The sequence below is a fragment of the Populus euphratica genome, unplaced genomic scaffold (genome assembly GCF_000495115.2).
Source record: "Populus euphratica unplaced genomic scaffold, PopEup_1.0 scaffold93.1, whole genome shotgun sequence".
Classification (NCBI taxonomy): Eukaryota; Viridiplantae; Streptophyta; class Magnoliopsida; order Malpighiales; family Salicaceae; genus Populus; species Populus euphratica.
The window spans coordinates 1686332-1711986 of record NW_011499873.1 but is presented as its reverse complement, the minus strand read 5'-3'; the positions used below and the strand labels follow the sequence as shown (position 1 = coordinate 1711986).

Below are 25655 nucleotides of genomic sequence, written 5' to 3'. Positions count from 1 at the left end.
AAATTTTAAAAAATTATTTTCCATGGAAGTTGCCTTTTTTCATGAAAATGATATTCTCTGGCTAGCAGACAGGCAACACGAGGAGGTGCCCTTGTGAAAAGTCAGTTTTGTGGAAATTAGACTTTTCATGGAAAGGGAGCTTCCCATTATCATACAAGATCGGCTCATCTGTATTTAGAAAAGTCCAATTTCCACCGGTCCACATCAATCCGATGGCAGGAGGGTGTGTTCATGGAGAATGGTCCCTCTCATTATTCTAGAGCATTCTCCTCCTCCTCCTTTCTAAACGTGGATGTGGAATTTGAAGTCCTTTTAGATTTAGTAGGAGCCAATGCCTGCCGACTTAAGGTGAATATAATTTAGTCTAACACCATTAACATTTTTAAATATAAAACAATAGCTAATTACCATCTATACCTCACACCATAGCACCAGGCAGCATACAAGCACGCTGTTTTGAAACTGTTTCAAGTAAATTTGTATTCTCTGACAGAATAGACAGATCTTTTTTTTGTTTTTGATACTTCTGAACTGGTGAAAATAATGTTTATAAATTGGATTTGTAAGAACACAGAATTCACAATTTCAGATTCTACTTATACAGAAGAAAAAACAAAAGAAAGTGACAAAAAAGAAAAAGAAGAGATCAAAAACAGAACCAAAAGAACTTCTTGTATTTACTGTCCTATTTCCTTCCAAATCGACAATGTCACTACTTGACGCAAGATTTCCACTGCAGGATTGTGAGTTTTCAGATTACTAGGCATGCAATATCAGGGCAAACAAAAAACTTGAAATAATTCACATGCCTTCATAAGAAAGCTTGCTGCTTGCGTAACTTTTCCGAGCTTTGATAGCCCAGCTCATGGACACTGACTGTCAAAAACAAACCCTTCTGGGCTTCCACCCTTTACAACCTAACAAAACCTTCTGGGCTTCCTCCCTTTCATTTTAATGGTATTTGTGTGAATTCCAAATAAAAAATTCATTTCTTAATCAATTCATTTAATTTCTTTTTAAGTTATGTTTTTAATGGTAATTTTAATTCAAATAGCACAATAGTAGATTTATTAAATAATTTTACTCACAATAGTGAGTAGCTTTCCTTATTGTCTCCCAATTGCTCTCGGGCTAACGGCAAGCTTCATTTTCAGTTCAAGTCTTTCCTCCTTCAAGTCTTAGCTCACAAAAATCAGGGCACCCAATACAATGCAGTTATGACAGTTCAAAGAGGTCTACGTGCTGCAACTGAACGGCCATCCATCGGGGGAGCAGAATCAAACCAGTTAAAACCTTAAAAAGCACACCATGTTCTGGCATCACACTCCATTGGCCACGAGGATAACTGGAGACCTTAATCTCCAAAGAACAAAGGATTTCTTCAGTCTTCACATCCTTCATTTACATAGGTATAGAAAAAGAAAGGAAATCTCATACATTTGCCGATGAACAACAATCCTAACAAAAATCGCTCGGGAGCTCATCGGGTGATGTGCAAGGCTATGTGGATATTTCTGGGATTGTTTAACGAGCTGATGGGTGATGTGCAAGGCTATGTGGATATTTCAAAGACAAGGTAAATGACATTGAAGGCGCATTCATGCCCAACATGGACGTGATGCATTTGTGCCTTTGGAGCAGCTTCTCACGTATCCTCGTGGCATACCTCAAATCATCGTTGAGTTGTTTTTGCTGAAAGTGAAATTACAGGGCTCTGCAAATCCGGGCATCTACCACAGGCATTCTGTTGGAATAATCTGAGATTTTCAGAGCCTCAGATAGTGACAAGCTGCGGTTTCTCCATGCAGCCTCTGCCCACCTTTTCATTTTCTCTCCTTCACCCTTTCTGTTCTCTTGAATGCATAGTGTTTCTGCATAGCCACCTACAGAATTGACCATTAAAGGGATGCAACAACCACAGAACAGATAAAATCATTCTGGTGCCTGTATTTTATCAAGATTTCTATTTGAGTTCATTTGCTTTACTATTTTTTAATCTTTTTCTTGTAATTTTAAAATACCATCAACAAGTGCTTTTGTTCTTAAACCCTCCTCAAGAAACTACTGCCACACTAGTAATCAAAATGGAATTTATGGAACAACTGCACCTGATTGATAGTCCTGAAAAGCACGAGAACTCATCTCGGAAAAGGAGGAGCTCATAGAAACACTAAAATTGTGGTTATCTCCAAATTTAACCTCCTAGCTAATTACACTTTCAGAAATCAGATATTGTGCATCCCGTGCACAAAACACTCTTGAAGCATTCTACAATCCAAGCAGATAACAAAACCACCTCCAGAATTTACACACAAACTTAGAACACCTATCCACCTTACAACAACAAAACCCAAGTCAAGGTAACAAGGTATAATGATGCCTGAATGGTTGTTTAGGGACAGCATTCACAGCAGAGGCCACATCATTCAAGGCTTTAGAGAAGTGAACAAGGACAGGCTTGATAAAATGGTTAACTAGGACAATTGGCACAATATTCATATCAATACCAAAAGAATATCAAAATGCATATCAAAGTAGTTATATAGTCAACCGTACCTCTTGCAAGAGCAATGATATCCATCCTATTTCTCATTGTTCTATTAACTGCGCAATCAAAAACAAAATGAGTACTGTAGTTGCATGAGAGGAAAAAAATTCAACTTCATATACCTTCTAAGTCCAGAGGTGGAGCTTTCAGCAACTCTATTGCCCTTCTATAAAGACCCTGTCAATGATTTATGACCCAAACCATAGCAAAAGAGTGAAAACACAAACAAGTTACAGTGACTTGACCACAAAAAGCTGATGTTACACAATGTTGTACATGACCACTTCAATCAACAAATGAACATGATGCTGAATTCTATTCTTCTTTTTTTCCCTCAAGAAAAGGAGAGATGATCAAGAGACTAAAGTGAGGTTCTCAATGAACCAAAGGAAAATTAATCTGACACTAACTATCTTGTCTATCTATCTGGAGTGTGATTTCTATTGGGTAATGCCTCATAACCTTTGCCAAAACAAATAATGTTCTACCATGATGGTCCCTGGATCCAAAATATACTTTAACTCTAACTTACTAGATGAGATCAATGATCCAAAATCAACCAAGTTATAATTTTAAACCATGAAGTTTAACTGATGGTGAGGTAATAAAGTGAAGGATAGCGATTGAAATTTTAAAATTCGGACAGTATTTCTATGATTAAGGTAAGGTTCTGACCTCTTGTATTAAAAGAGAACTTGAGTGCTCGCGTTTTGCTTTATGCTGGAACATGAGAGCCAGGCAGGTTAAAACTACACCAACCTTGGGATGACGAGAGCCTACATGACAACAATAAAACCATAGTGAGTTCGGATAGATCCTTAGATAAACTCCAAAAGGTTCCAAACTACATGCAATTAAAAGTACAAATTCAAAATAGCACACCAAAAAGTTGCTCGGCTCTGTTCAGTGCACTAGTCAATGTCTCTTCTGCATTGCCAAAGTTCCTGAATCGAATATAAGTTTTCAATGGAATGAAAGGACAGCGATAAAAAAGGAAATGGTCAGTTAAGGGCATAAAAAATAACTCTAAGCATACCCCAGGTGCGCCTCAAGCTGTCCCAAAGCACAGGTAGCTGCAAGCAGAACTTCCTCTGAAGCCATATTACAAGCTGCTAAGACATGGAAATCTGTAAAGTCTTTTTTTTTAGCCACCTCTTGAATAACCTTCTGGTAGAAGTCCTTTGCCAGTGAAAAGTTTCCCATGGCATGCAAGAATTCTCCATATGATAAAGCAGCATTTCCTATACACCAGGATATCAAAATGCAGTCTGCAATTGTCTACTAAATTTCTTAGAACCAAAGTGATGCTCACCAATGCAGCCTTTATTGTCCAGAAATCCTTGGAAGAATGGTTCAGCTGGACAGACACAGCCCAGAATTCAACAATGAAACAAACGAGAACAACAACAAATACATTAACTAAAATGTAGCAATGGTTTTACGTGAACCTGATTCAAGATTGCCTTGGACAAGTTCAGCTAGCCCTTTGATTGCTTTAGCCCGAGCACTAGCAACCTCAGTGCTTTCATCACTATTTTTCAATTCAACTTTTCCTAAGAGTTCCAAGCATTTATCTGCGAGCACTGATGAAGTATCATCCTATATAAGGGGGAACCATCTCCGGATAAATTTTTTAACTCCTAAATAGAAAACAGGGTTATTGTAAAATGCACAAAAAAATATAGTCTTAAAAGAAACTTACATTCCCCATCTCTAAATTGAGCCCAACAAGAGCTTCCATTGCAGCAACTATAACAAAAGCAGCAGCAACAACAACAACGGCATTTCCATTGCATAACCAAAACTCAGCAAGCCAATGTTAATTGTAAGAGAAAGAAATACAGATAGAAGTCACAATTACCCACCTCTAACATCCAAATGAGAGTGTATTAAATCTTGAATATTTTGCAGTTTTTCCATGGCATCATCATAACTTCCTCTAAATAACACCAGAATAAAAATCAATATAACATTTCCAACATGCAAAATCAATATTATAAAAACAGGTTAAATAGAAAAAGGGGGCAAATGAAAGACCTTGCAGATAATAAGCTAGACATAGCAAGCAGGACCATTGCCTTTGAATTATGCGTAACAACATGGTTTTCACTAGATTGAGAAGAGAGGCACTGCTCTAGGACTAACATAGCTTGGGCATGCGATTCATCTGCATAATCAATCCATAAGTGAAAAAGGGGAATCAAGAAAGAGAGAGAGATTATATAGAAATGTAAGCGATACCTGTTTTTTGAGATCTGGCAAGAGATAGAGCGTAGTCAATCATTTGAAGAGCAACTGGGTTTGCACTTGGGCTTTTGATGATTCCATCATGGATCAATCTATATGGCGATGATGAAGATGGTTTGAAGGAGGTGAGTCCCAACCGGGCTGCTCGAGCCACGGTGGCCGTCACTACTCTTGATAACTTGAGTGAAGACGGCAACATCGTCTGTTTGTAAGACCCTCTGAAAGGGGTTCAGGGACTGGAGCTAATGAACAGAAAATGCTATATCTATTTTGTTTTTAAAAATTATTTTTAATATTTGTTTTTAGATTATTTTTAATATTAAAGTATTAAAATGATTCAAAAGGTTAAAAAAATATAATTTTTTTTTAAAATACGGTTTTAATTGAATTTTCAGAAAAGCTCTTATCCAAATAATAGCCTTTTTATCATCGCTATGCTCGGGTCAATTTTTTTTTTTTCTTAACAAAAAAGTTATATATACAAGCCTGTTTTATATGTTTCTGTATTAAAAAAAAATTATAAGTGTAAAAAAAATTTATGCATATATAAAATTAAATAAAAAAATTATATATGTTAATAAAAAACTATTTAATGAAAAAATCAAGATAAATATGAATATATAAATATTTAACCTCACAATATTTAATACATTTATTTATTAAAATTAAATTTTTATTTAATTAGATGATAATAAAAATAAATCACATGAAATTAATTGAATAAAAAAATTATATAAGGTTATATATATTAAAAATATTATTACAAAATAATTATTTTCCATTTATTTAAACATAAAAGAAGAAATTATAGATAAATTAGAATAATTTTTTAAAAAATAATATATAAAAATAATTATTATTTAAAAAATCTAATAAAAAATGAATGATTTAAATTAAAAATTTACCATTAAGAAAGGCATGAATTAAAAAGGTTGAAAAAAAAAATCTAAGTGTTTCCTGGCCTGGCAAATCAAGACGATGCACTTGGCTCATTTAGTGAGTGCTCTTACGCTTGGGCCCTGCAATTTTTTTGCTAGTAGCATTATACTAATTTTTTTTGAGATAAAATAGTTAGACAAGGTGTTATTTGACTTTATCTGGACTCCCAGCATTACGGTGCTGAAAAAATTAAGGTTAAAGGGTTTTTTATTTAAAAACTAATTTCCAGCTATTGTTTACCAAAAATATCTATAAATAAATTAGAAATTTTATTAAATCAATTCATAACCTAAAAAAAACACTTCAAAATTAACCAGAAACCCCAAATCCTTCTAAACTCATATATGTTTTTTTTAGGCACTTTAAAAGTATAAAAAAATTCTAAATTGAACCCTTTTTTTATTATATAAAACCATTTAATACAAAGATCAACAATTTTAGTAGTTAAAATCAATGTTAATATTTTTTTTATTATTGGAATCTAATGACTTTCTCTTTCTTTTCTTAAATTTAAGATTAAAAAATAAAAATAAAATTTTAGATAAAATTTAATTTTTGCTGAAAGTTCAAAGACCACAGGAACCCAACCCAATTCTTATAATTGGTAAGGAATGCTAGAGGAACCCAATTCTTATAATTGGTAAGGAATGAGGATTAAGGTGAACATTTTGCAAAACAAATTCCAAGACACCACCCATCCTACCTGCTTGTTTCATTTTAGGCATTTATTTTTTAATTTTTCATTCCTTAATAATTTTAGTCTAATTAGCCACTAATCAAGCTCCCAAATAGCAAGATTAAAAAGAAAAGAAAAGGAGACAAACACACTTAAATATCAATTTGGGTAAGAAAAACGCTTATCACTCGACTAATATATGAAAAATAAATAGTTTTTTTAAAAAAAACACTGTATATATCCAGGACCGTTCATCTTGGCAAATTATGGGCTATGCAAATATAGACCCCAAATGGGCTATGATGAGCGTAAACCCAGCCTAATCTTTCATAAAATCCAAGTTATCGATATAATTTTTTCATTTTTCCTTGAAAAAAATGAGAAAATTAAAAAAAAAAATTCTGTTCTGCATGAGGAGCCTGGGCTTGTCTTGTATTATAAAGAGTTTTTTTATAAAAAAATAAAAAATATTTCCTTTATTGAAAAAAATACAAATTGATACGGTTCTGTTCTGCATGATGAGCCTGGGCTTGTCTTGTATTATGAAGAGTTTTTTTATAAAAAAATAAAAAACATTTCTTTTATTGAAAAAAATACAAATTGATACGGGATTTTTTTTTTTAGAGAATTATAATTTATTAACAGACAAGGATAGAGGGAAATGATAAAAATCCACGACTATATTACAGACCAAATTGAAAATTATATTGTTCTGGACATCCGGCTAAACCTTTTTTTATAATTGAAGGAAAATATATTTAAAATAAGCTTGTAGAATTAATTTGAGGTATAATTGGATATTTATATTAATAAAAAAATAAAAAATTAATAAAATTTACTTGAAGACCACACGTTGTAAGGGATCACCGACATGGATGATGGACGAGTTGCTGAAGTCACAAATCTCCAATCCAACGGTTACAGGTTGATGAGTTCAACTCGCACGTCACAGGCCTGTCCTCTTCGTGACCAAATGAATTGACATCAAAGGTGATATGACCCTTATGGTCCCTCTACTGTTTTAACTTTATCGATCTAGACCCTTATCGATTCAATTGTCAATGAAGCGCTTATTAACAAAAACTAAATAAACTGAAAGTCATTTACGGTAAATATGGATACTAAACCATGTTAATATATACATGTACATATATATATATATATATATATTTGAGTTGTTTGATTTGTAACTTAGTAGATAATGTGTGAGAGTAATATTTAAATAATTTTTTCAAATGGATCTACAAGCTAAGATGTGCTAATCATTTATGTTTTCTTAGCGAGTCTAGCATAGTTTATTGATTTTTTTTATTTTTTTAATTGATTGTTTTTTTTTAATTTTTTTAATTTTTTTATTTGATTTTTTTTATTTAATTTTTTAAATTAATTTTATGATTTATTATTTAATTTATTATAAATTAATTTTTATATTTTTATCATGTTATAAAATAAAAAATTAGCTTAACCTTACAGAGTCAATAGTTGGGTTGTAGGTTTCTTTGGTGTTTTTTTATCTCATTCTTTTATGTTGGGTTTTTAATTAATTTTATCATGTAATGTGGGATTGATTGTAATTTTATTTTTATATTTTTTATTCTATTATAAAATAAAAATTAATTATATCACTAGAGTTTATAACCTAGATTATATTTTTATGGTTGACTGGAGTGAATATAGTTTGTTTTTTTTAATTTATTTAGTGTAAATTATAATTTTAAAATCATTTCCAGGCTATTTAATTAAAAACTTCATTTAAATAACTAATCAAATTAAGATTTTTGAAATTTAAATTTTATATCAAGTTTTAATAAGAACATTAAAAAATTTATAATGATTTAAATATTAATTCTAAAAAATTTGAATCCAATCAATGGCAAAAACACCAACAGTAAACTAGAAAACCCTAGAAATAGAAACAAAGTCCTCAGTTTTATTGACATATGCGAACGTTCAGACAAGATTAACGTTTGAGCTGGATGAAATGTCCCCGTCACAAAACATCACGAGGTATAAGGGATGCGTTAGAGGCTCGAAAACATAAGGGTCTGGATCAACAGAATTACAACAGTATAGGGGCCTAAAAAGTCGTCTAACACGAAGCAAACATACTCCTTCGGTGCTTCACTCTCAAAAACCCTAACCCTAAAAATCATTACTGCAAATAACATTCCTCAAAGACGCCATATCTGTTCAATCAGGTAACCTCTTTATATCTCAATGAACTTATTATCATTTATGCCTATCTATTGTCTCTTATATGTACATATAATGATAGTCCAATTTGTTCAGAGACCAACTTTTAGCTTCCCCTAAATTCCTAGATTTTAACTATGGCTGAAGTTTTGATTTTTTTATAGAGTTAATGAGACCCTTAACATATGATTCACTTGGAAATGAATTGCTTACTCTGATTTAAGATTTTTGATTTCTCTGTTCTGTTCTTGATAAGATAAATGGATCTGAGGAATCTAATTGTTTTTGTTAGGTTTTTCTGTAATTTATTTAAAGAAGTAACAATTTTATTTTATTTTTTTTGCCAAAAAAGCAAATTTAGCTGAGAGGTCCTTGTGAGAAGAAAATGCAGCTTGATACATTTAAAGAACTGCCGTTCATGCACCTGTCTAATCGATGTTTAACTAATTGTTACTTTTCAATCATCTTCATGTAGTTTTTTGGCCTCGTGCAGGATATTGTCTCTTTTAAAATGTGTGTTTTGGGGTGATGGTTTTTTGCTTTCTGAGATCATATAGATTCACTGAAGCGACCTGGAAGGCCTTCAGTCTACCCAATTTTGCATTTCGTGGGGTCTGCCATCCTGGAATTTTTAAACCCATGAGAGGAATCAAAGTAAAGGGCTTGTCTAGTTTGCGTACTCTTGTATCTGATGGAGAATCTCATGTTCAACCCATGCCATTAGTTGAAGAAGAGAAAGTTTCATCGTCAAGTGTACAGTCCACCCCTGAAATAGAAAAGAATTATGTGCATCGTGTTTATGATGCCATTGCACCTCATTTTAGTTCCACCAGGTTTGCCAAGTGGCCAAAAGTTGCAACCTTTCTGAACTCCTTGCCATCAGGATCTCTTGTATTGGATTCAGGATGTGGAAATGGGAAGTACTTGGGGTTTAATCCGGATTGCACTTTTGTAGGATGTGATATAAGTGGACCACTTATCAAAATTTGTGCAGACAGAGGTCATGAAGTTCTTGTTGCAGATGCAGTAAATCTTCCTTACCGAACTGGTTTTGGTGATGCGGCAATATCCATAGCAGTGTTACATCACCTGAGTACAGAGAACAGGAGAAAGAGGGCAATAGATGAATTAGTCCGAGCTGTCAAAAAGGGTGGTCTGATTCTAATAACTGTGTGGGCTGTAGAACAGGAGGATCGATCATTGGTTACAAAATGGACTCCCCTTAACCAAAAGTATGTTGATGAATGGATAGGACCAGGCAGTCCTCGTACTCGAAGCTCTTCATCCATCACACTAGAAAGCATCCCTGAAACCGAGAATAATTCAAAGGAGCATGAAAAAGATACTGAGAGTCTAAACCACAAGTTCAAGGGAACTGTGCCTTCGACATCTAAAGATGTGAGCAGTGTACAAAATCAACAGGAGTATGTTGATGAGTGGATAGGACCAGGTAGTCCTCGTATTCGAAGCCCTTCATCCATCACACTAGAAAGCATCCCTGAAACCGAGAATAATTCGAAGGAGCATGAAAAAGATACCGAGAGTCTCAAGGGAACTATGCCTTCAACGTCTAAAGATGATAGCAGTGCACAAAATCAACAGGAGTATTTTGTGCCTTGGCACTTACCTTACCACCGTGCTGAAGTCGGTGGTGCGTCTGCATGTGCTCTTGAAAATGGCCTGGCAAAGAAGGATGATAAAAAAGGTGCTGTGGTATATAACAGGTACTACCATGTCTTCAGTGAAGGTGAACTTGAAAGGTAAATGCGTGTTTTTTATGTATTCTATTTTAATTTTTACTCCTAGGATGATTTTTTTTTTGGTTATAAATGATATATTTTATGGCCATCCACCCTTCTCTGATCATATTCACGCATCTCACATGTGATGTCCTCATTTTTCTCTACTTTGTATGCATATGCAAGTCATCTTGTTTAACATCCTCCACCTTTCTTCTGTATAATGTTTTTGTTTATTTGATTTACAAACTCTTTATGCTGGTTTCTGCTGCATCCTTTTTTTCAGGTTGGTTTCTGGAATGAGCAATGCAGTGGTAGTTGATCGATTTTTTGACAAGTCAAACTGGTGTATCATTCTTCAGAAAACTTTATGAGAACGAAACTTGCTGAAAACATCAAGGATTGCTTGAAATTAATCACAAGAGTTGGTTTGTCCTCTCCTTTGAAGAAGGTGACCCACAAGAGGCAGTGACGATGACCATTCATCGCATTGCACTGATGAAGGTGCTGGGGTTCATTTGTGGGATTGGGTGGAGGGGTTCGAGGGAGAGGGGAGTGACTGCGCGGTCAACTTGTATTTTATGATGCTTAAGCTTTACCATGAGTACTAATTTCATGCTGTCCCGGGTAAAGCAGTTTTTATTTTTATTTTCCTTCTCCTTTGCGTTTTTTAACACGAATTGTGAATGGAATGTTATAGAAGCGCATTACATTCTTTTTGTGTTATAGATGCATTTGCTATTGTAATTTCTGATGCTTTATGTAGCTTACTTTGTTACGTTGACAATTGAAAAAACAAGGTTACCTAAACGCATGCCTGAGAAAATAAAAGTTATGGAGATGTGTAGAGAAATTTTGAAGGGAATCATGGCTATTTTATGATATGCCTCATCAGTTCTTCAGATTTCAGGGTCAAAAGCGTTGGTGAGTACATGAATGATAGAGGGCAGATTTGTACAACTTGTATGAAAAAAACTATAGAAAGCTTCATGCGCGAGCATCTCTAGTTTGCAAATGCTATGTTTCATGGTTTTCCTTGTCTGCAATCTATTAACGGTGTTTTTAAATCGAGAGAGAGCATGGCCTAGATATGAAAAAAGTGGCCCTGTAATAATAAGTTAGGCCAACAGCTTCAGATTGATGTCGAAGATCGATGATGAAAAAGACACAGCACGAGGGATCAACTAAAGGTAAATTTATTTTTTGATGAATGAGAAGATTCATTTATTTTTTATCAAGAAGAAAAGAAAAAAGATAAGAAATATTATATTTATCAAAAGCTAGAAGTAACAAATAAGGGAAATTTAATGCTATCAGCTGAACTTGAACAAGACATCACATGGGATGGGATCAACTTGTTGGAAATATGGCCACTACCGACAACATATGAATTAGTACTGCTTTGGAATTTGTATTTGCCTAATGAAAAACACTACCAACTGTTATCAATGCATTTCCATTATATATATATAGTTCTTCGGAACCTGAAATTAAATTCTCTTGCCAACAAACAAAAAACCCTCACTTTTTTCAATGATGAGCTAAGCAAGAGAAATCCTGCTATCTCAGTGGCCATGGATCAGCTATGGTGGCCATGCAATATCATATTTCAAAGTTAATGCGACCCCCAATAATCTAATCTAATGTAATGCTTTCAATATAGATGTTATGTCTGGCCTGGGCGATCCACGCTCAGCTCCAAAGTCTTTGAAATAAAAGTCTATCCGAGCTGGAGACCCGATCAGCTCCTCCTCCGACGATCAAGTTAATATTTTGATGAGATAATGTGTATATTTTAGTGAATAGTAATCTAGCGTGTGCATAAACAAATAAAAAAATAAATTTATAGGAAAAGGGTGTGTAAAACAGTGTTTTTCCTGTAGCATTATACTTATTTTAGAGCTTGAAACACGGTATGAACCGTGTTTTCTAAAAAAAAATAAAAAAATTATTGCTTAAGATAAGCATTATGGGGACCTTGGATTAGTGGACTTGGGTAATGATTTTTTCTTGGCTAAATTCTCAAAACAAGATGATAGGGGATTTGCCTTATTTAGAGGATCGTGGATAATTTCAAATCACTACCTAACGATGTGTCAATGACATCCAAAGTTTGATCCGCATAAAGCAACCATCGACAAAGTAGTTGTTTGGAGGCAGACTCCCTTGTTGTGGTTAATGTTATTACATAGCAGGGTGCCAAATTGAGTTTTAACTATGTTTTGGTCACAAAGGCACATAAATTATTGAGTAAAGATTGGACAATCAGAATTCAGCACGCTTACAAGGAAGGAAATGTAATTGTAGATTGGCTAGCAACTTAATTATGGGTTAACAAGAGATCCAATTTCTATAGTTGATTGTATTATTAGGAAAGCTCTTACGAGGCTATATCTTTTATTGTATTATGACCTTATTGGGACATTTGTTCCCTTATTAATTTAATCTTGCTCGAGTTTTAAGCTTCCATTTACACAAAAAGAAAAGGAAGATGATGAGTATGTCTGAGGGATAAGAGTCATAGCATGATGGTGTGATCAAAAGTCCAATGCTTCTTGTATTAGGGCTCGATAATGTTACTTTTTAAATTATTTTTTATTTTAAAATGCATTAATAATATTTGTTATTTATTTTTTTAAGATTTTTTTATATTAATACATTAAAAATATTTGAAAATACAACAAAAAATTTTATTTGAAGTAAAAAAAATTATTTTTTTTTAAAAAATTTTTATTTGAAGTAAAAAAAATTAATTTTTTTTAAAAACACTTTCAAAATACAAAAATAAATATGCTACTAATCTATTATCTTCCTCACATTTAGCTGAAGATAAGAGTAAAAAAGTGAGTGAGGTATCCCTTCCTTAATGAGACATTCTAAAAAGCTAATCATAATTAAGAAATGAAGCGGTTATTAGCAAATTCTTGACTTGAGTTTTCACTTCCCAGGATTGATAAAAAAGGAAGAAGAAGAAGCTGAGATCCACATCTGAGTACTTGTGTTTGGACATGGTCAAGTATATTGTCTTGTTGTGTAATGATATTTTTTGTTCTCTGTCTCTCTCTCTTCCATTATTCCTTTCTTATTTTTTCCTAGCAACATTTTTTTCTCGCAGGGTATCTTAAATGCTTCTAAGCTTATCACTCAACAATCATCCCTTAAAGAATAATCTTACACCCAGAACCACTAACTTGCCTCTCTTTAAGATGAAGAAAAGAAATTAAAGGAAGAACATCAGACTCTGAGACCAAATCATAGAGTTCCTAGAATGTTATGCATAGGTAAACAGCGTAAGCATAAAAAGGTTATGATGTTGAGGATATACCTCATCCTTTTCCATCTTGAGACATTCCCTTTACAAGTAGTAAAGGTAGGTCTGCTGGGAGAGAGATGATGAGATTGTTAAGGTGGGTTAATTTGTTTGAGCGTTTTAGACAATTATGTCAAGGTGGGTTATGATGTTGGCCAGAATTGTTCACTTGTGTTATAATGGTTCAGTAAGGATTGAATCTCTCACAACTTACAAATATTGATATTAATGGAATAGCGAAAACTGTTTGCCTGTGATAATGGTTTTGGTGAGGACCAAACGAATTATAATGGTGGCAAAATATACTTATAAACCCTAATTCAATGCTTATACATGTGTAAATACCTCTATCTTTCATTAATTTATAGAAACTCTTTCATTGTATTCTGGTATTGATAGAACTTTCTAAGATTTTGAGTTTAGAACTTCAAATGGCTCTGTCTACATCCTTTTTGGCCAGCCGAACACTCCACAAGGCCAAGTCACAAAATCGGAATACAAGAGGGCTAAACTTTTTATTGTAAAACCTAGAAACTCTTTCTTTCAGTTTTACCATCCTCACTACAGTCTCATCTCCTGTTTCTTTAACCATGCCCAAGTTTAATATCAACAACTCTTTATTTGAATGGCTGTCGTATTGGGTGGCTTTAAAGCTCAACAATCCCACCTCGAAAAGGGTTAGGGATCCCATTCCATAAGCCGAAGCATACAAAGTTCTTCAAGTTATAGTTTTTTTGGTATTATGTGGTAGTAGGACCATAATATATCTAGAAGATCATCTTCCATGTATTTTTAGACTTAATCTTCATCTTCAATCCTTTGAGTATAGCCTTGTTTACTGCCTCTATCTACCCATTCATTGGTGGATGTGTGACCACATTCAGCCTTGTATTGATGTTCAGACATTCATAAAGGCCTTTGAATTGGAGGTTATGATCAGATTGGCAATTGTTATCTACTACAATCACCAAAGGGACACCACACTTGCAGATTCTACGTTCAGCCTCGTATTGATGTTCAGACATTCATAAAAGCCTTTGAATTGGAGGTTATCATCAGATTGGCAATTGTTATCCACTACAGTCACCAAAGGGACACCACACTTGCAGATTATATTTGTCCATATAAATTCTTCTATTTTTCATTCAGTTATACGTTGGGACATTCAGTGCAGCTGGAATGGTTGTTTACTCCTTGTGGGTCATGTTGGTAGCAAAAACTTCAATTTGATGTGGTTATGGAAGATACTGGTCGGCAGTTCATTTACTCCGGGGCCCAATGCCGAACAGCCGAAGCTGCTATTGGATGTGGATGGAAGTTGAAGATGGACTATAGGTATTGTTTGGATTTAATGGAGCAAAAAGGAGGCCGACTGGGATCATGTCGAATGAGCTTCTTGTTCGAGAGAAAATGGGCCGCGACGGGGACAAGTATCACAGTATCCAATTCCATTGGTTTTCTGACCAAGAACAAAGGAAAACAAACGATGTGCTCCATGCACACACAACCATCTCCACCGCCGTCAGATACAGATGAGCAATCTCGGAAAATAGACGTCCACCATCTTGGCTTGTAATCAGGAAATCATTCAGGATCATGCGAGATCAGGGCTAACGGGTTGCACTTACCTCCAAGCCGACAAAAACAAGTGCATCTTGCCAAATCAAGGCATAGATGAAGAAATTACTCTAAAAAAGGAGGCATATGAACAAAGTGATGCGATCTGCAGCAGTTTTTTTCCGACCATGTGATGCAAGGGTATGTAAACTTCTGCCAGGATAACAATTTGAATGCAAAAGAAACAAAAAAGGGAAGGGGGAAAAAAGGCAAATAAGAGAGCCGTCTCAAGTCCACAGTTATCATACAAGACCAGCTAAATTTCAGGAAAGCAAAATTTTTTAGGTTTTCATTTATTAGACAGCTGTTCGCTGGCAGATACATTGACATAGATTTATTCATATTTCTTAAGCATAATAATTGTACTTCCATCTATTGAATACTCGTATAACAAGGGAAACCGTATACTTTACGAAGCCTGTATATGGTACACGACGCCAGGCTAACACTAACAGTTCAATTGTTCAAACCCCAATCATAAGGTTGGTACGTCACCTTTAGCTGAGCACCATCGAGCAACTCCATCAAAGTTTCTGAGTAGGTTGGCTCCAAGAAGTTGGATGCATGCTTGAGCACCTCCATCTCATTCTTGCCAAAATCCACGCTAAACCTGCACACCAAGAAGATAAATAACATTCAACAGAAAACATTGTTATTTCCAGAAACCAGACAACACATTACACTAGAAATTACCATTTGAGGATCTTGCTGGCGAATGCAGTCTTGGCATTCAAATCAATAACAAGCCCTCCACCTCTTAAGAAATCACGGGCAGCCTCCATCAGTTCTTTATCAATGTCCCCAGGTGAGAAGCATCGAAGGGCAGGTCCAGATCGGGTACCACAAACAAGTGCAAAGTGGATTAAAGGTTCAGCATACGGAAGAGTCACCTGATAAAGAATGAAGCAAATAAAACCCATCATGAAACAAATAAAACCCATCGAAGGGCAGGTCCAGATCATGAAACAAATAAAACCCAAACAGAACCCTATTCCTTGTTCATCCACTATTTTTCTCTTTGTAAATCCTTATTCTCTGCCATATGCTCCGTCTCTGCCATATTCTGTTTTGCATTTCTCCCTTACAAAAAAGAATGAAAGAAAGAAAACGAAGGGGGGGGGGGGGGGGGGGGGGGGGTGTGGGCGCTATTCCTTGCTAACAATATAATCAGCGATTAATTAAATCAGAATAATCAGTTCATTTTCTGCTTGAAAAGATTGCCAACAGCAAAACAAGCATGAAATGTGTCATATTGATTAATTTTGTAATTTGATGTTGTTAAATACAAATCGGGTCCACAGTTAGTTGAGAAACAATAGAACCACCACCTGCACTTCCTCACCCCAGTCCCCCCACCTGATTATAATTTTTAATTTTTTTTAAATAAAAAAGAAGATAAAAGAGTAAAGAAAGCGCAAAACAACACTGGTTGGCAAGCATCACACTCCATCAGAAGTTTGGAATTCTGGAAAAACATTACATTAAGCTGAGTAATTAAGAAATATGTTGAATTCTCTTACCTTGGAACGCTTATCTTTCACACCGAATGGCTTGGTAAGATTGTATGGCGGTCGCTGGTTGCCCCTTAAAATGCCATTTTGAATAGCTGAAAGAGAGTATGTGCACCCACCTATCACATACTGGAAGTCTCCAAACAACTTCCTTCTTTCCAATGCTCCTTTTGGAAAACCCAACACCAATATAGCATGGATGGCCATCATATTGTAGAGATTTATGAAAAAAGCAAGCTTCTCCTCCCTTGGCATATCTAGCAATTCTACTCGATGGAGCTCCTGAATTATCCGCAAATATCTACAAGTATCAATGCAAACAAGTCAGAGCATAAAGTAAAAACAATAACTATCAAGATGCCAAAGTTTGAAATTTTATAGCTCTAGACTAAATCAAACCTTGCAAATTCCTCACTTCCATGAATACTTCTGTAGTCAACATGCTTTCCATCTACTGATGTGTAGGCTTCAAAGATTGCACAGGACAAAAATCTGAGTCTCGCTGCAATTTCTGTTATGGGCTTAGGCTTTGCCTCAACAATGCCCCTTGGGATATTATGGCATTGAGATGACACAACAGGATCATTGTCCAAAAAGCGATACAAGTGGTTACCATCCTCGAATATGTTCTCACTACAGTTTTAAGCATCATAAAGGAGAAAAAAATGTTAAAAATTGTCAATGAAGAGATTTCAAAAGAAAGAAAAAGGCATAAGCAGAAGAATCAAAGACACTAGGGCGTATCCAATGGACTCACTCAAGAATGTGTCGAAAGAAGAGTTTGCCAACAAGCTTTCGCCCAAATTCAGTAGCCTGTTTCATAATGTAAGAGCAAGAGTAAGATAAGCTTAATACTAATATAACCAGGAGATTTTTATTTCTTTTTCAACATAAAAATTTGAGAGCATGCAACAGGGGCATTAATTCTATACAAATATGTGCAAAGAAAGTGGACTATTTTCCAACAAGAGCATGGAAGACATAGATAAGATACTACATCTACCATATATTTCAGGTTCTAGGACTCTGCATGTCTCAAAAGAAAAGCAAAAAATCCAACTGACCTCTTCCCTCTCCAAGTATTGATCCTCTGACAAGAAATCTACAGCCTCTGAACCTAGAAAGCAGCTGGTGAACCTCCGCATCTTATAAAATCGATCCTTAACAACAATGGATTCTTTCATTTTCCGAACAATAAGTGCTAGTTCATCAATTGAGCCACTAGTGGAAGCATCATCTTCACCAGAAAGAGGAGGAAGTGGAGCTTCAGATGCTGGTGCTTCAGTAATCAAATAATCAATCTTCTCTCCAAGCTTGCCAGACTCATCCAAGCCATTGAGTTCAGTCAAACCTCCAATTACAATTTCATTAAAAAACACCTTAGGAACAGTAGAAGATCCAGTAAACTTCTCTAGTTCCAGCTTTCTACTTGGGTATACATCAATGTTGATCTCAACATATCTGAGCCTTTTCCCATGCAAAAATAACCTAACCTCTTTACAGTCTTGGCACCCTAATCTTGTGTACAGTATAATTCTTCCCTTCATAGCTATAGGTTGTGGTGGCTCTTCACTTCCTTCCACCCCCTGCTCAAATTTGTTTTCTGCATCATCATGGGAAAACATAATATAGCTGAGAGGATTCCATGCAGACCTGTCCGCTGGTTTCTGAGAAACTTCTGTTACTTCTTTGTCTTTGGCTGAATCCGAAGCCTCCTTATCTTCATCACCAGTAACCAATTCCACTTCATCTCTTTTTACAGAAAGAACACGAAGAACACTGGTGACAGCAACTGCACCCTTCTCCTTGACAAAGTTCTTAAGAGCCACGGCCTTCTCAGGCCAAACAGACCCCTCAGCCTCGTGATCAGCATCTGAGGAATGGAAAGATGTACTTCTGTTAGCTTCCATCCCAGGAACCTCTGTTCCATCAAAAACAGGCTCTGGCTCCTTCTGCTCACCAAGAATTTCCTCCGGTGTTTGCTTGTTTCCTTCTTCAGCTTTTGGCTCCAAATCACCAACTTCATCCATCTTGTCACCAGCCACAACAAGTTGAGTATCATTGTTTAACTTTGCTCCAACAGATTTAGGTTCCATACCCATGTTCTCACACTCCTTTCCCAGGTCATCATGTTTCACAACATTGTCAATTGGACATTTAAACTCTAATCCACTGCTCTCATCAATACTTTCACCAGCATTAGATTCTGCATTATCCTTGTCTAACTTGGGATTATCCTTTCTTGTGTCTAGAGAGTTCACCTCCTCTGAGACCCTTGTCTAACTTGGGATTATCCTTTCTCGTGTCTAGAGAGTTCACCTCCTCTGAGACTCTCATTTGATTATCACCTTCAGCAATTATTGCATCTTCCTCATGCTTCTCAGAAGTTGGGGAATTAGTTGTATCTTTATCACTAACTGCTGCTTTTTCCATAATGATGGCACTAAATAAAGTTTGGAATACAATCCAACAAAACTTGGTCTTCAGTTTTAGTGTTTCTGCAGATCAAACGGCTAACACAAACCTGGAAAAAATCCAGTTGAGAAAAAAAAAGGTCAAAATTGTACAAACATGTATACATATCTAAATTTCAGGTCATATACTGAGACAAGCAATCAATAGTAAGCTCTTGTACACAAAGGATTTCACATCACATGCCAAAGATTACTACAACGCTTAATCATCCAACATTCACCATGCATCAAATACTTGATAAAAACCCAATTCAGACCGTTAAAAAAAGAGTTGCGAATTAAAGACAGAACAAAAAATAAGAGCCTTTTTCCAATTCCCATATTGTCCATAGAGTAAAACAAAAACACCATTTGCCTCCAACAAATATGAATACTGCATTTTCAGCCTAAACCGAATCTTAACATAACCCCGAGCTGATGTGATAGTACTCAACGGGCAATTAAAAACAACAACAAAAAATCAACTTTAGGTATTTTGGTTAATCTTCCCATATCCTTTTAAAGTATTGTTTGCAAAAAGAAATTGATTGTAGCAATTAAATTATTCATTGAGGCAAGCGAACTGTTGCTACCTAGCTCCTCGACAAAGAGAAAAAAAAGGTCAAATCCAGAAAAGAAAATAATTAAAAAGAAAAGGAAAATAAAACCCAAACGGCCAAATCATGACCTCGATCTTCAATCATCTGTAGCCAAATGAAAATATCAATATATACTAAAACAGGAAAAGGAAAAAAAAATTACTTCAAAATGATCTCCGAACAAACACATGAGCAAACATAATGAGACAGAGAAATTATGAGACAGACGCGGTCTAAAGTGAGCAGGTCAAACAAATGACTTGTCAATCAACATTAAGGAAAACTGAAACCAAAAACCAAGACCAGATAGGCAAACGGAAATAAAATAAATGATTAAAAAGACTTTTCAAATAACAAACAGTTGCACAAACAATATCCTAATGCCTAATACAGTGGTACAAAAACAAAAGTCCGGTCAAGATTTCAATCAAATATAAAGAAGGACTTTAATAGTGCATTTTAGGGTTTAGGTCGCTTGCAATTAAATACAAAATTAAAGGAAAGGGAGAGAAGAACCTACCGATCTGAATATCTACAGAGAGAAGAGAGAAATTTGAATAGGAAGAATAGAGGGAGTGGATGGAGAAGAAAGAAGTTACAAAGAGGTGGTGACATAAATAGCCTTTAACTTAACCAACAGTTTTGTGCTTGTAGAGGCTGATTGGATCGAAACCGCTGGGCGATAAGTCTAAATGATGAGATTGTTTTTATTTATTTATTTTTAGAGAGAGAGGGGAGGAGGAGAGGAAGGCAAGGTGAGGGGAGAAAAATGATAAGCGGGAGAAGCGGGAAGACCAGCGGCTGAAATTTATGTGGCAGCGGGATTGACTATGACGCCCTCCCTAACGTTTTTTTATTTCTATGCATGGAGTCCCTTACTAAAGCCTAAGCAGGATTGACTCTGACGCCCTCGCTAACGTTTTTTTATTTCTATGCATGCATGGAGTCCCTTACTAAAGCCTAAGTTTGGGCTTAGATTTTCACTTGGACCTGGCCTTGAATGTCTTTTATTTTATTTCCATCTCAATACCACAGGAATCCATGGCGGCTTTGGTTGTAAGAGCTAGATTTGAAAGTATAATTATCATTATTTTTTGAAGTATTTTTTATATTAAAATATGTTAAAATAATTTTTTAAAAAAATTATTTTAAAATTAATTCATCAAAACAATTCAAAACATATGAAACAATTTATTTTTAACAAAAAAAATTAAATTTTTGAAAAGGCGATTGAAAAGGCATTCCCAAACTACTTCAAGCAAAACCTAGAAAAGGCGATTTATATTGCATTCCCAAACTACTTCAAGCAAAACCTTTCAATGTTTTTCAAGTGAATTTCCACATATAAATGGCTATCTTTATGGTGTTTTGCATGTGAATTTTTCTCCACCTAATAATCACTTCTAATTAAAATCAGAAGCAAATTAAGGAGAATAAATTTTTCATTAATACATGGGTTTAGCTTCTAAATATGAAGATTCCAGGACTTGTTCTCTTGATTAAAGTTATGTAATATCTATTTATCATTTCCCCATAATATATTCCTTGCAATTTTACTTCAAAGTTCATGCATTTGTATCGAAATTGATACACGGTGACGTAACACTTGGAGCCGTCTATCTCTCCGTGATTACCACAACTCTGAGGCAATCTTTTTTTCTTTTTTTCTAGTTCCATTGTATGCATGCACAATACACGTGAGACCGAGAGAAGGTTGCGCTTGAAAGCGGAGATTACCCAGTCAGTTTGTTCAATCGAGTCCACCTTTTTAACCCTTTCGATTCTTTCTGTGACCCCTCTGCTAGCAGCATTTTTAAGCCTTAAATGCTGCAGTACACGGGCAAGAGCGATACGTAATCCAAGAAATTAAATGGGCGAGACACGTGAAGAAGCACCACTGGACACTGGCTAGTGCTTCGATTATCCTCCTTCCAGATGCATGAACGACCTGTTAACAGTAAAAAACAAGAGCTGAGATAGACTTTTGAGCAAGGGAAGTAAAACAAGAGCACTTTTGAGAAGCACGCAGGATCATGTTTAAGAGCACTTTTTTAAAAAAAGCAAATAGACCCTGTCATGATCCTACACGTGATGCATATCTATGATGAATTTCAAGATTACTGCATCAGCCAAGAAGCAACACAGCAAGTCAACAAGCTGTGTTTGATCATTTAAGTTTCAAGCGCACCCTCTTTACACTCTTTCCACCTTGCTAAGCGAAAGCAGGTAAAACTCGAATTAGGAGGCAAGGTGAATACCTTGATCAGTAATTTGGGTTCCCTCATCCATGAAACATGAATTCCGTAAGAACGAGTGTATTTCTAATACGGACAGTACCCACAAATTCTCATCCCAATGAAGGTCAACTAGTGCTCAAGCAGTACTTGGATGAATGCCCTGTATCCCACTCTATTTAGGGACAGTTGCAAAAACAAATCATCCACCTGAATACCCTCTGCTTGCATCCTATACATGAGTTTCAAAGCTTCTCGGCAGAGCCAATCCCTCACATGGCCCTCAAAGTAACCACATTCCTCTCCAGTATGCTGTCAAAAATTTGACTCGCCTCTGATACAAATCCACATTTGGCAAACATATGAATTAAAGCACCACCCACAAGAACATTAGATGGCGCAGGGGTCTTGTTGGCAAAATTAGAATGGATCAATTTCCCTTGCCGAACAGTCTCAAGATTAGCACATCATCTCAAAGCCGATGAATAAGTAAAGGGATTAGGTTCCACACCTTCCTCCATCATTTCCTTCAAAAACCCAAGGGCCTCGGACTCATGCCCTAGACTGCGTGACCAGAAATTATGGCAGTCCACGAGACAACATCTCTGAAAGGCATTTGTTGCAAGACTTTTGAGGCAGCATGAGACCCCCAACATTTACAGTAGAACCACACAAGAGGGTTTCCTACATATTCATTTGATTGGCTGCAATTCTAAAAAATTTGTGCACGAACTTTCCTCCCAGCAAGCAACGCCCCAATTGACCCACAAACCCTGAGCGTACTTACAATGGTCAGGTTTTTTGATAATGCCCGTCGTCTCTGCATTATTGGAAAAGGGCTAATAGCCTCCTCACCAAGCCCCTTCCTAGCATACCCTACTATAATGGACGTCCATGTAACCGTGCTCCTCCTCCTCGTCCCATTGAACACTTTTGAATCGTCCCATTGAACACTTTTGAAGAATCTGAAATATCTCCACATTTAGTATACATATATACACCAAAAAAGTCCCAACAAAAACATCACCTTGGTATATCTTCTTCACTATGCCCGTGTATCTGTCTCTCAAATTTCAATGCCATCTCCTCTCCAAATGCCTTTGAAACGCCAGATGCAGTAAAATTTGTTGTCGAAGAAACCACATCCTGCTCCACCATCCGATCAAACACACAATGCACTCTTCAAATCACCACATTGAACATAGAAATAAACAATGGCACTATCCACGATCAAATTCCTCCAATCACCCTTACAACCCGAGCATGGACTTGTCTTCCTAGATCAAAATCTAATCTTCCACTGCACAAATTAAATAAACAAACAAAAGCCTTGCTATTTGGTACAAACCCATCCTTTATGGCCTCCCTAAACAACCCTAAAGCTTCATCATCTAAAAAAGTACCCATTTAACATTGCCTTCCAACCAACAACATCTCGATCAGGCATTCCATCAAACACATTTCGCGCCTCGACTGACTCCTAATTTCAAGCACCCACTCATCAAATTATTATCCTCTTAAGTTACCAAGTCTCTCGGACACTTTAAAAGAACAACTTGTGTTTCTTATAACGTCTGAATCCAAAGTGCAAGCAGATTAGAGTAAACAAATTCACTTGCTGATTGGTCTTTGTTGACTAGAGCAAGCAGATTAGAAAAATCAAGACCTGGGGTTTCTTGATGACTGGGAGTGGTCTTTGCTGCTGGGTACTGGATATGAGAAGTAGAAGGTGAATCACCAGTGCTCCTGCAAGAAAAACAATGGGAATCAGTGCTCGTTGTTTCTTGTTTTGGAAGTGCGTTTTGTGTTTGGGGTTTGTATAGGACACTGACGGTTGGACATTGGAAGGCGAAGGTGTAAGAAATTTGTTTTGATATAAACAGGGAACACACTCATAATTAAAATAAAATAATTGTGAGTAGATAAAGCATTTATCTCAAGCTCTTACTCGGTATGACTGACCAGTGCAATAACATCAACGTGATTATTATTCGATAAATGTGAGTGCGCTAGGTTTGAACTTATATGAGTGAGTCAGGTTAATGATGTGAAAATGCGAGCGAAAATATAAATTTGTTAAGTTAATGCTGTGAAAGGTGAGAATGCTAAGATCTAACAAATATGAGTGTATGCATATGGAATAATATAAATGAAGGCTTTGTGTTCGAATAAATAGGTGGTGGAGTTGTGAAGAGAAGGGTTGTTGTTTTTGGTGAAGAGAAAAAGAGTTCTTTGTAATAACATTTGAGTTAATACTCTTTTGTGAAGATTAAAGTTTGTTTAGGAATGTATTTATAATTACTTTTAAAATAATTTTTTATATTAAAATATATGTTAATAATTTTTTTATATATTTTTAAAAAATTATTTTTGATATTCACACGCTAAAATAATTTGAAGATACTAAAAACATATTAATTTGAAATAAACAACAATTTTAAATTAAAAAAACACTTTTAAAATATAAAAACAAATGGGTCCATATTCTTTAAAAAGGAATACAAGAGAAAAAAGTTTTATTTTTATTATATTTTTCTCTTTTTAGACTTTTAAAACATAAAAACAAATGGGTCCATGTTCTTTAAAAAGGAATACAAGAGAAAAAGATTTTATTTTTATTATATTTTTCTCTTTTTATTAACACTTTAAAACTTGAAAAATTTATAAAAATATTTTTAAGTTGTAATAGCTTTTATAAAATTATGTAGGGAAGAAAACTAATAATAGATTTGAAATAAATTTTATAAAATTATGTTATAATCATGTATAAATGCCGTGAACCATATGATTTATGGATGATTGATGCTATTTTACATCAAGGTAATAAGTTTTTAATGAATTAAGAATTGAGCGCATCCAGGTTCGTGGTCTAGCGATCTTGATAGAGAATTTTCAATTTTTGTATCCTAGATTTGAACTTTTATATACAAGTTTATTATCTTATGATGCTTTATCTGTTTATTGGGTTTGCAGGGTATTCGATAGGTCTTGGAATTAATCGTGATATTCATAAGCTTGCTTCAACACTCCAAGTTACAAAAAAATAAATTAAAATTTAGTTTAATTAGAGAAATTATTGACTAAAAAGGTAGGAAGTGATCTTTACCATGTATATAATATGCTTGTGTGAAGATGTATTTTTAAAAATTATCAATGAAAGATTTTGATGATTTATTGTGTAGAGGATAGGTTTAAACTTATATGGAAAATTACCATGGAATATATTGAAAATAAAAAAACTATAAAAGTTGGTAAATTCATATTTTTTCTCCTTCTGGAGCCGGCAAATAGAAATGAGAAGGAAATTGAGAACATGGAAATTATAACATGATGTACGACGTCGTTAAATTAACTGAGTGAGAGCAAAAGGATGAAAGCTTAATAGAATAATTATATGTAATTTTAAAAGTTTAATAAAAAATTATCAATGAGGAAATTGACTGGAATATTAAAAACGAAAGAAAATGGTTATTTCTAAAAACTCTATTTTCAATCATTAATGATTTATAGCTTTTCTTAAATTAAACTTTCACAATGACAAACACGCACACTTATTTAAGAAGATCAATTTGCCCTTGAATCAAACGGA

The 25655-nt window shown here is 35.1% G+C and overlaps 3 protein-coding genes across 6 annotated transcripts; 1 reads left to right on the top strand and 2 right to left on the bottom strand.

Annotated features, from left to right (window-relative positions):
* Nucleotides 1-1181: 1181 nt before the first annotated feature.
* On the bottom strand, nt 1182-5056 carry NDP1 (Tetratricopeptide repeat (TPR)-like superfamily protein). The gene is made up of 13 exons (XM_011029360.1): nt 4790-5056; nt 4586-4715; nt 4414-4487; nt 4251-4297; nt 3997-4147; nt 3861-3905; nt 3585-3789; nt 3431-3492; nt 3224-3324; nt 2671-2725; nt 2557-2604; nt 1516-1883; nt 1182-1473 (listed from the first exon to the last, which is right to left on the bottom strand). The coding sequence occupies exons 1-12, from the start codon at nt 4992-4994 to the stop codon at nt 1705-1707; spliced, it is 1302 nt and encodes a 433-aa protein (XP_011027662.1). The 5' UTR covers nt 4995-5056; the 3' UTR covers nt 1182-1473; nt 1516-1704.
* Nucleotides 5057-8477: 3421 nt separating this feature from the next.
* On the top strand, nt 8478-11085 carry LOC105127887 (S-adenosyl-L-methionine-dependent methyltransferases superfamily protein). 2 transcript variants are annotated; one of them, XM_011029358.1, is made up of 3 exons: nt 8478-8608; nt 9097-10363; nt 10629-11085. In XM_011029358.1, exons 2-3 carry the CDS (start codon nt 9132-9134, stop codon nt 10714-10716), a joined length of 1320 nt encoding a protein of 439 aa, XP_011027660.1. In that variant the 5' UTR covers nt 8478-8608; nt 9097-9131; the 3' UTR covers nt 10717-11085. The 2 variants fall into 2 exon arrangements, with proteins under 2 accessions (XP_011027660.1, XP_011027661.1); XM_011029359.1 differs by having other exon boundaries at nt 9079-10363.
* Nucleotides 11086-15496: 4411 nt separating this feature from the next.
* Nucleotides 15497-20669, bottom strand: LOC105127886 (electron carrier/ protein disulfide oxidoreductase). Of its 3 annotated transcripts, none has more exons than XM_011029357.1 (8): nt 20353-20669; nt 19054-19304; nt 17845-18989; nt 17538-17593; nt 17180-17413; nt 16790-17081; nt 15963-16159; nt 15497-15879 (listed from the first exon to the last, which is right to left on the bottom strand). In XM_011029357.1, the coding sequence occupies exons 2-8, from the start codon at nt 19211-19213 to the stop codon at nt 15726-15728; spliced, it is 2238 nt and encodes a 745-aa protein (XP_011027659.1). In that variant the 5' UTR covers nt 19214-19304; nt 20353-20669; the 3' UTR covers nt 15497-15725. The 3 variants fall into 3 exon arrangements, with proteins under 3 accessions (XP_011027659.1, XP_011027657.1, XP_011027658.1); XM_011029355.1 differs by having other exon boundaries at nt 17845-19041; nt 19100-19304; XM_011029356.1 differs by lacking the exon at nt 20353-20669 and adding an exon at nt 19996-20102 and having other exon boundaries at nt 17845-19041; nt 19100-19304.
* Nucleotides 20670-25655: the final 4986 nt, after the last annotated feature.

Coding starts and splice junctions, on each gene's coding strand:
- NDP1 (XM_011029360.1), bottom strand. CDS start 4,994: ATGTTGCCGTCTTCACTCAAGTTATCAAGAGTAGTGACGGCCACCGTG. Junction 4,716..4,789: donor TGCCAGATCTCAAAAAACAG/GTATCGCTTACA, acceptor TTGATTATGCAG/ATGAATCGCATGCCCAAGCT. Junction 4,298..4,413: donor CTCTCATTTGGATGTTAGAG/GTGGGTAATTGT, acceptor CTTTTGTTATAG/TTGCTGCAATGGAAGCTCTT.
- LOC105127887 (XM_011029358.1), top strand. CDS start 9,132: ATGGTTTTTTGCTTTCTGAGATCATATAGATTCACTGAAGCGACCTGG. Junction 10,364..10,628: donor AGTGAAGGTGAACTTGAAAG/GTAAATGCGTGT, acceptor CCTTTTTTTCAG/GTTGGTTTCTGGAATGAGCA.
- LOC105127886 (XM_011029355.1), bottom strand. CDS start 19,213: ATGGAAAAAGCAGCAGTTAGTGATAAAGATACAACTAATTCCCCAACT. Junction 17,414..17,537: donor TTCTTTCGACACATTCTTGA/GTGAGTCCATTG, acceptor TTAAAACTGTAG/TGAGAACATATTCGAGGATG. Junction 15,880..15,962: donor GCCAGCAAGATCCTCAAATG/GTAATTTCTAGT, acceptor CTTGGTGTGCAG/GTTTAGCGTGGATTTTGGCA.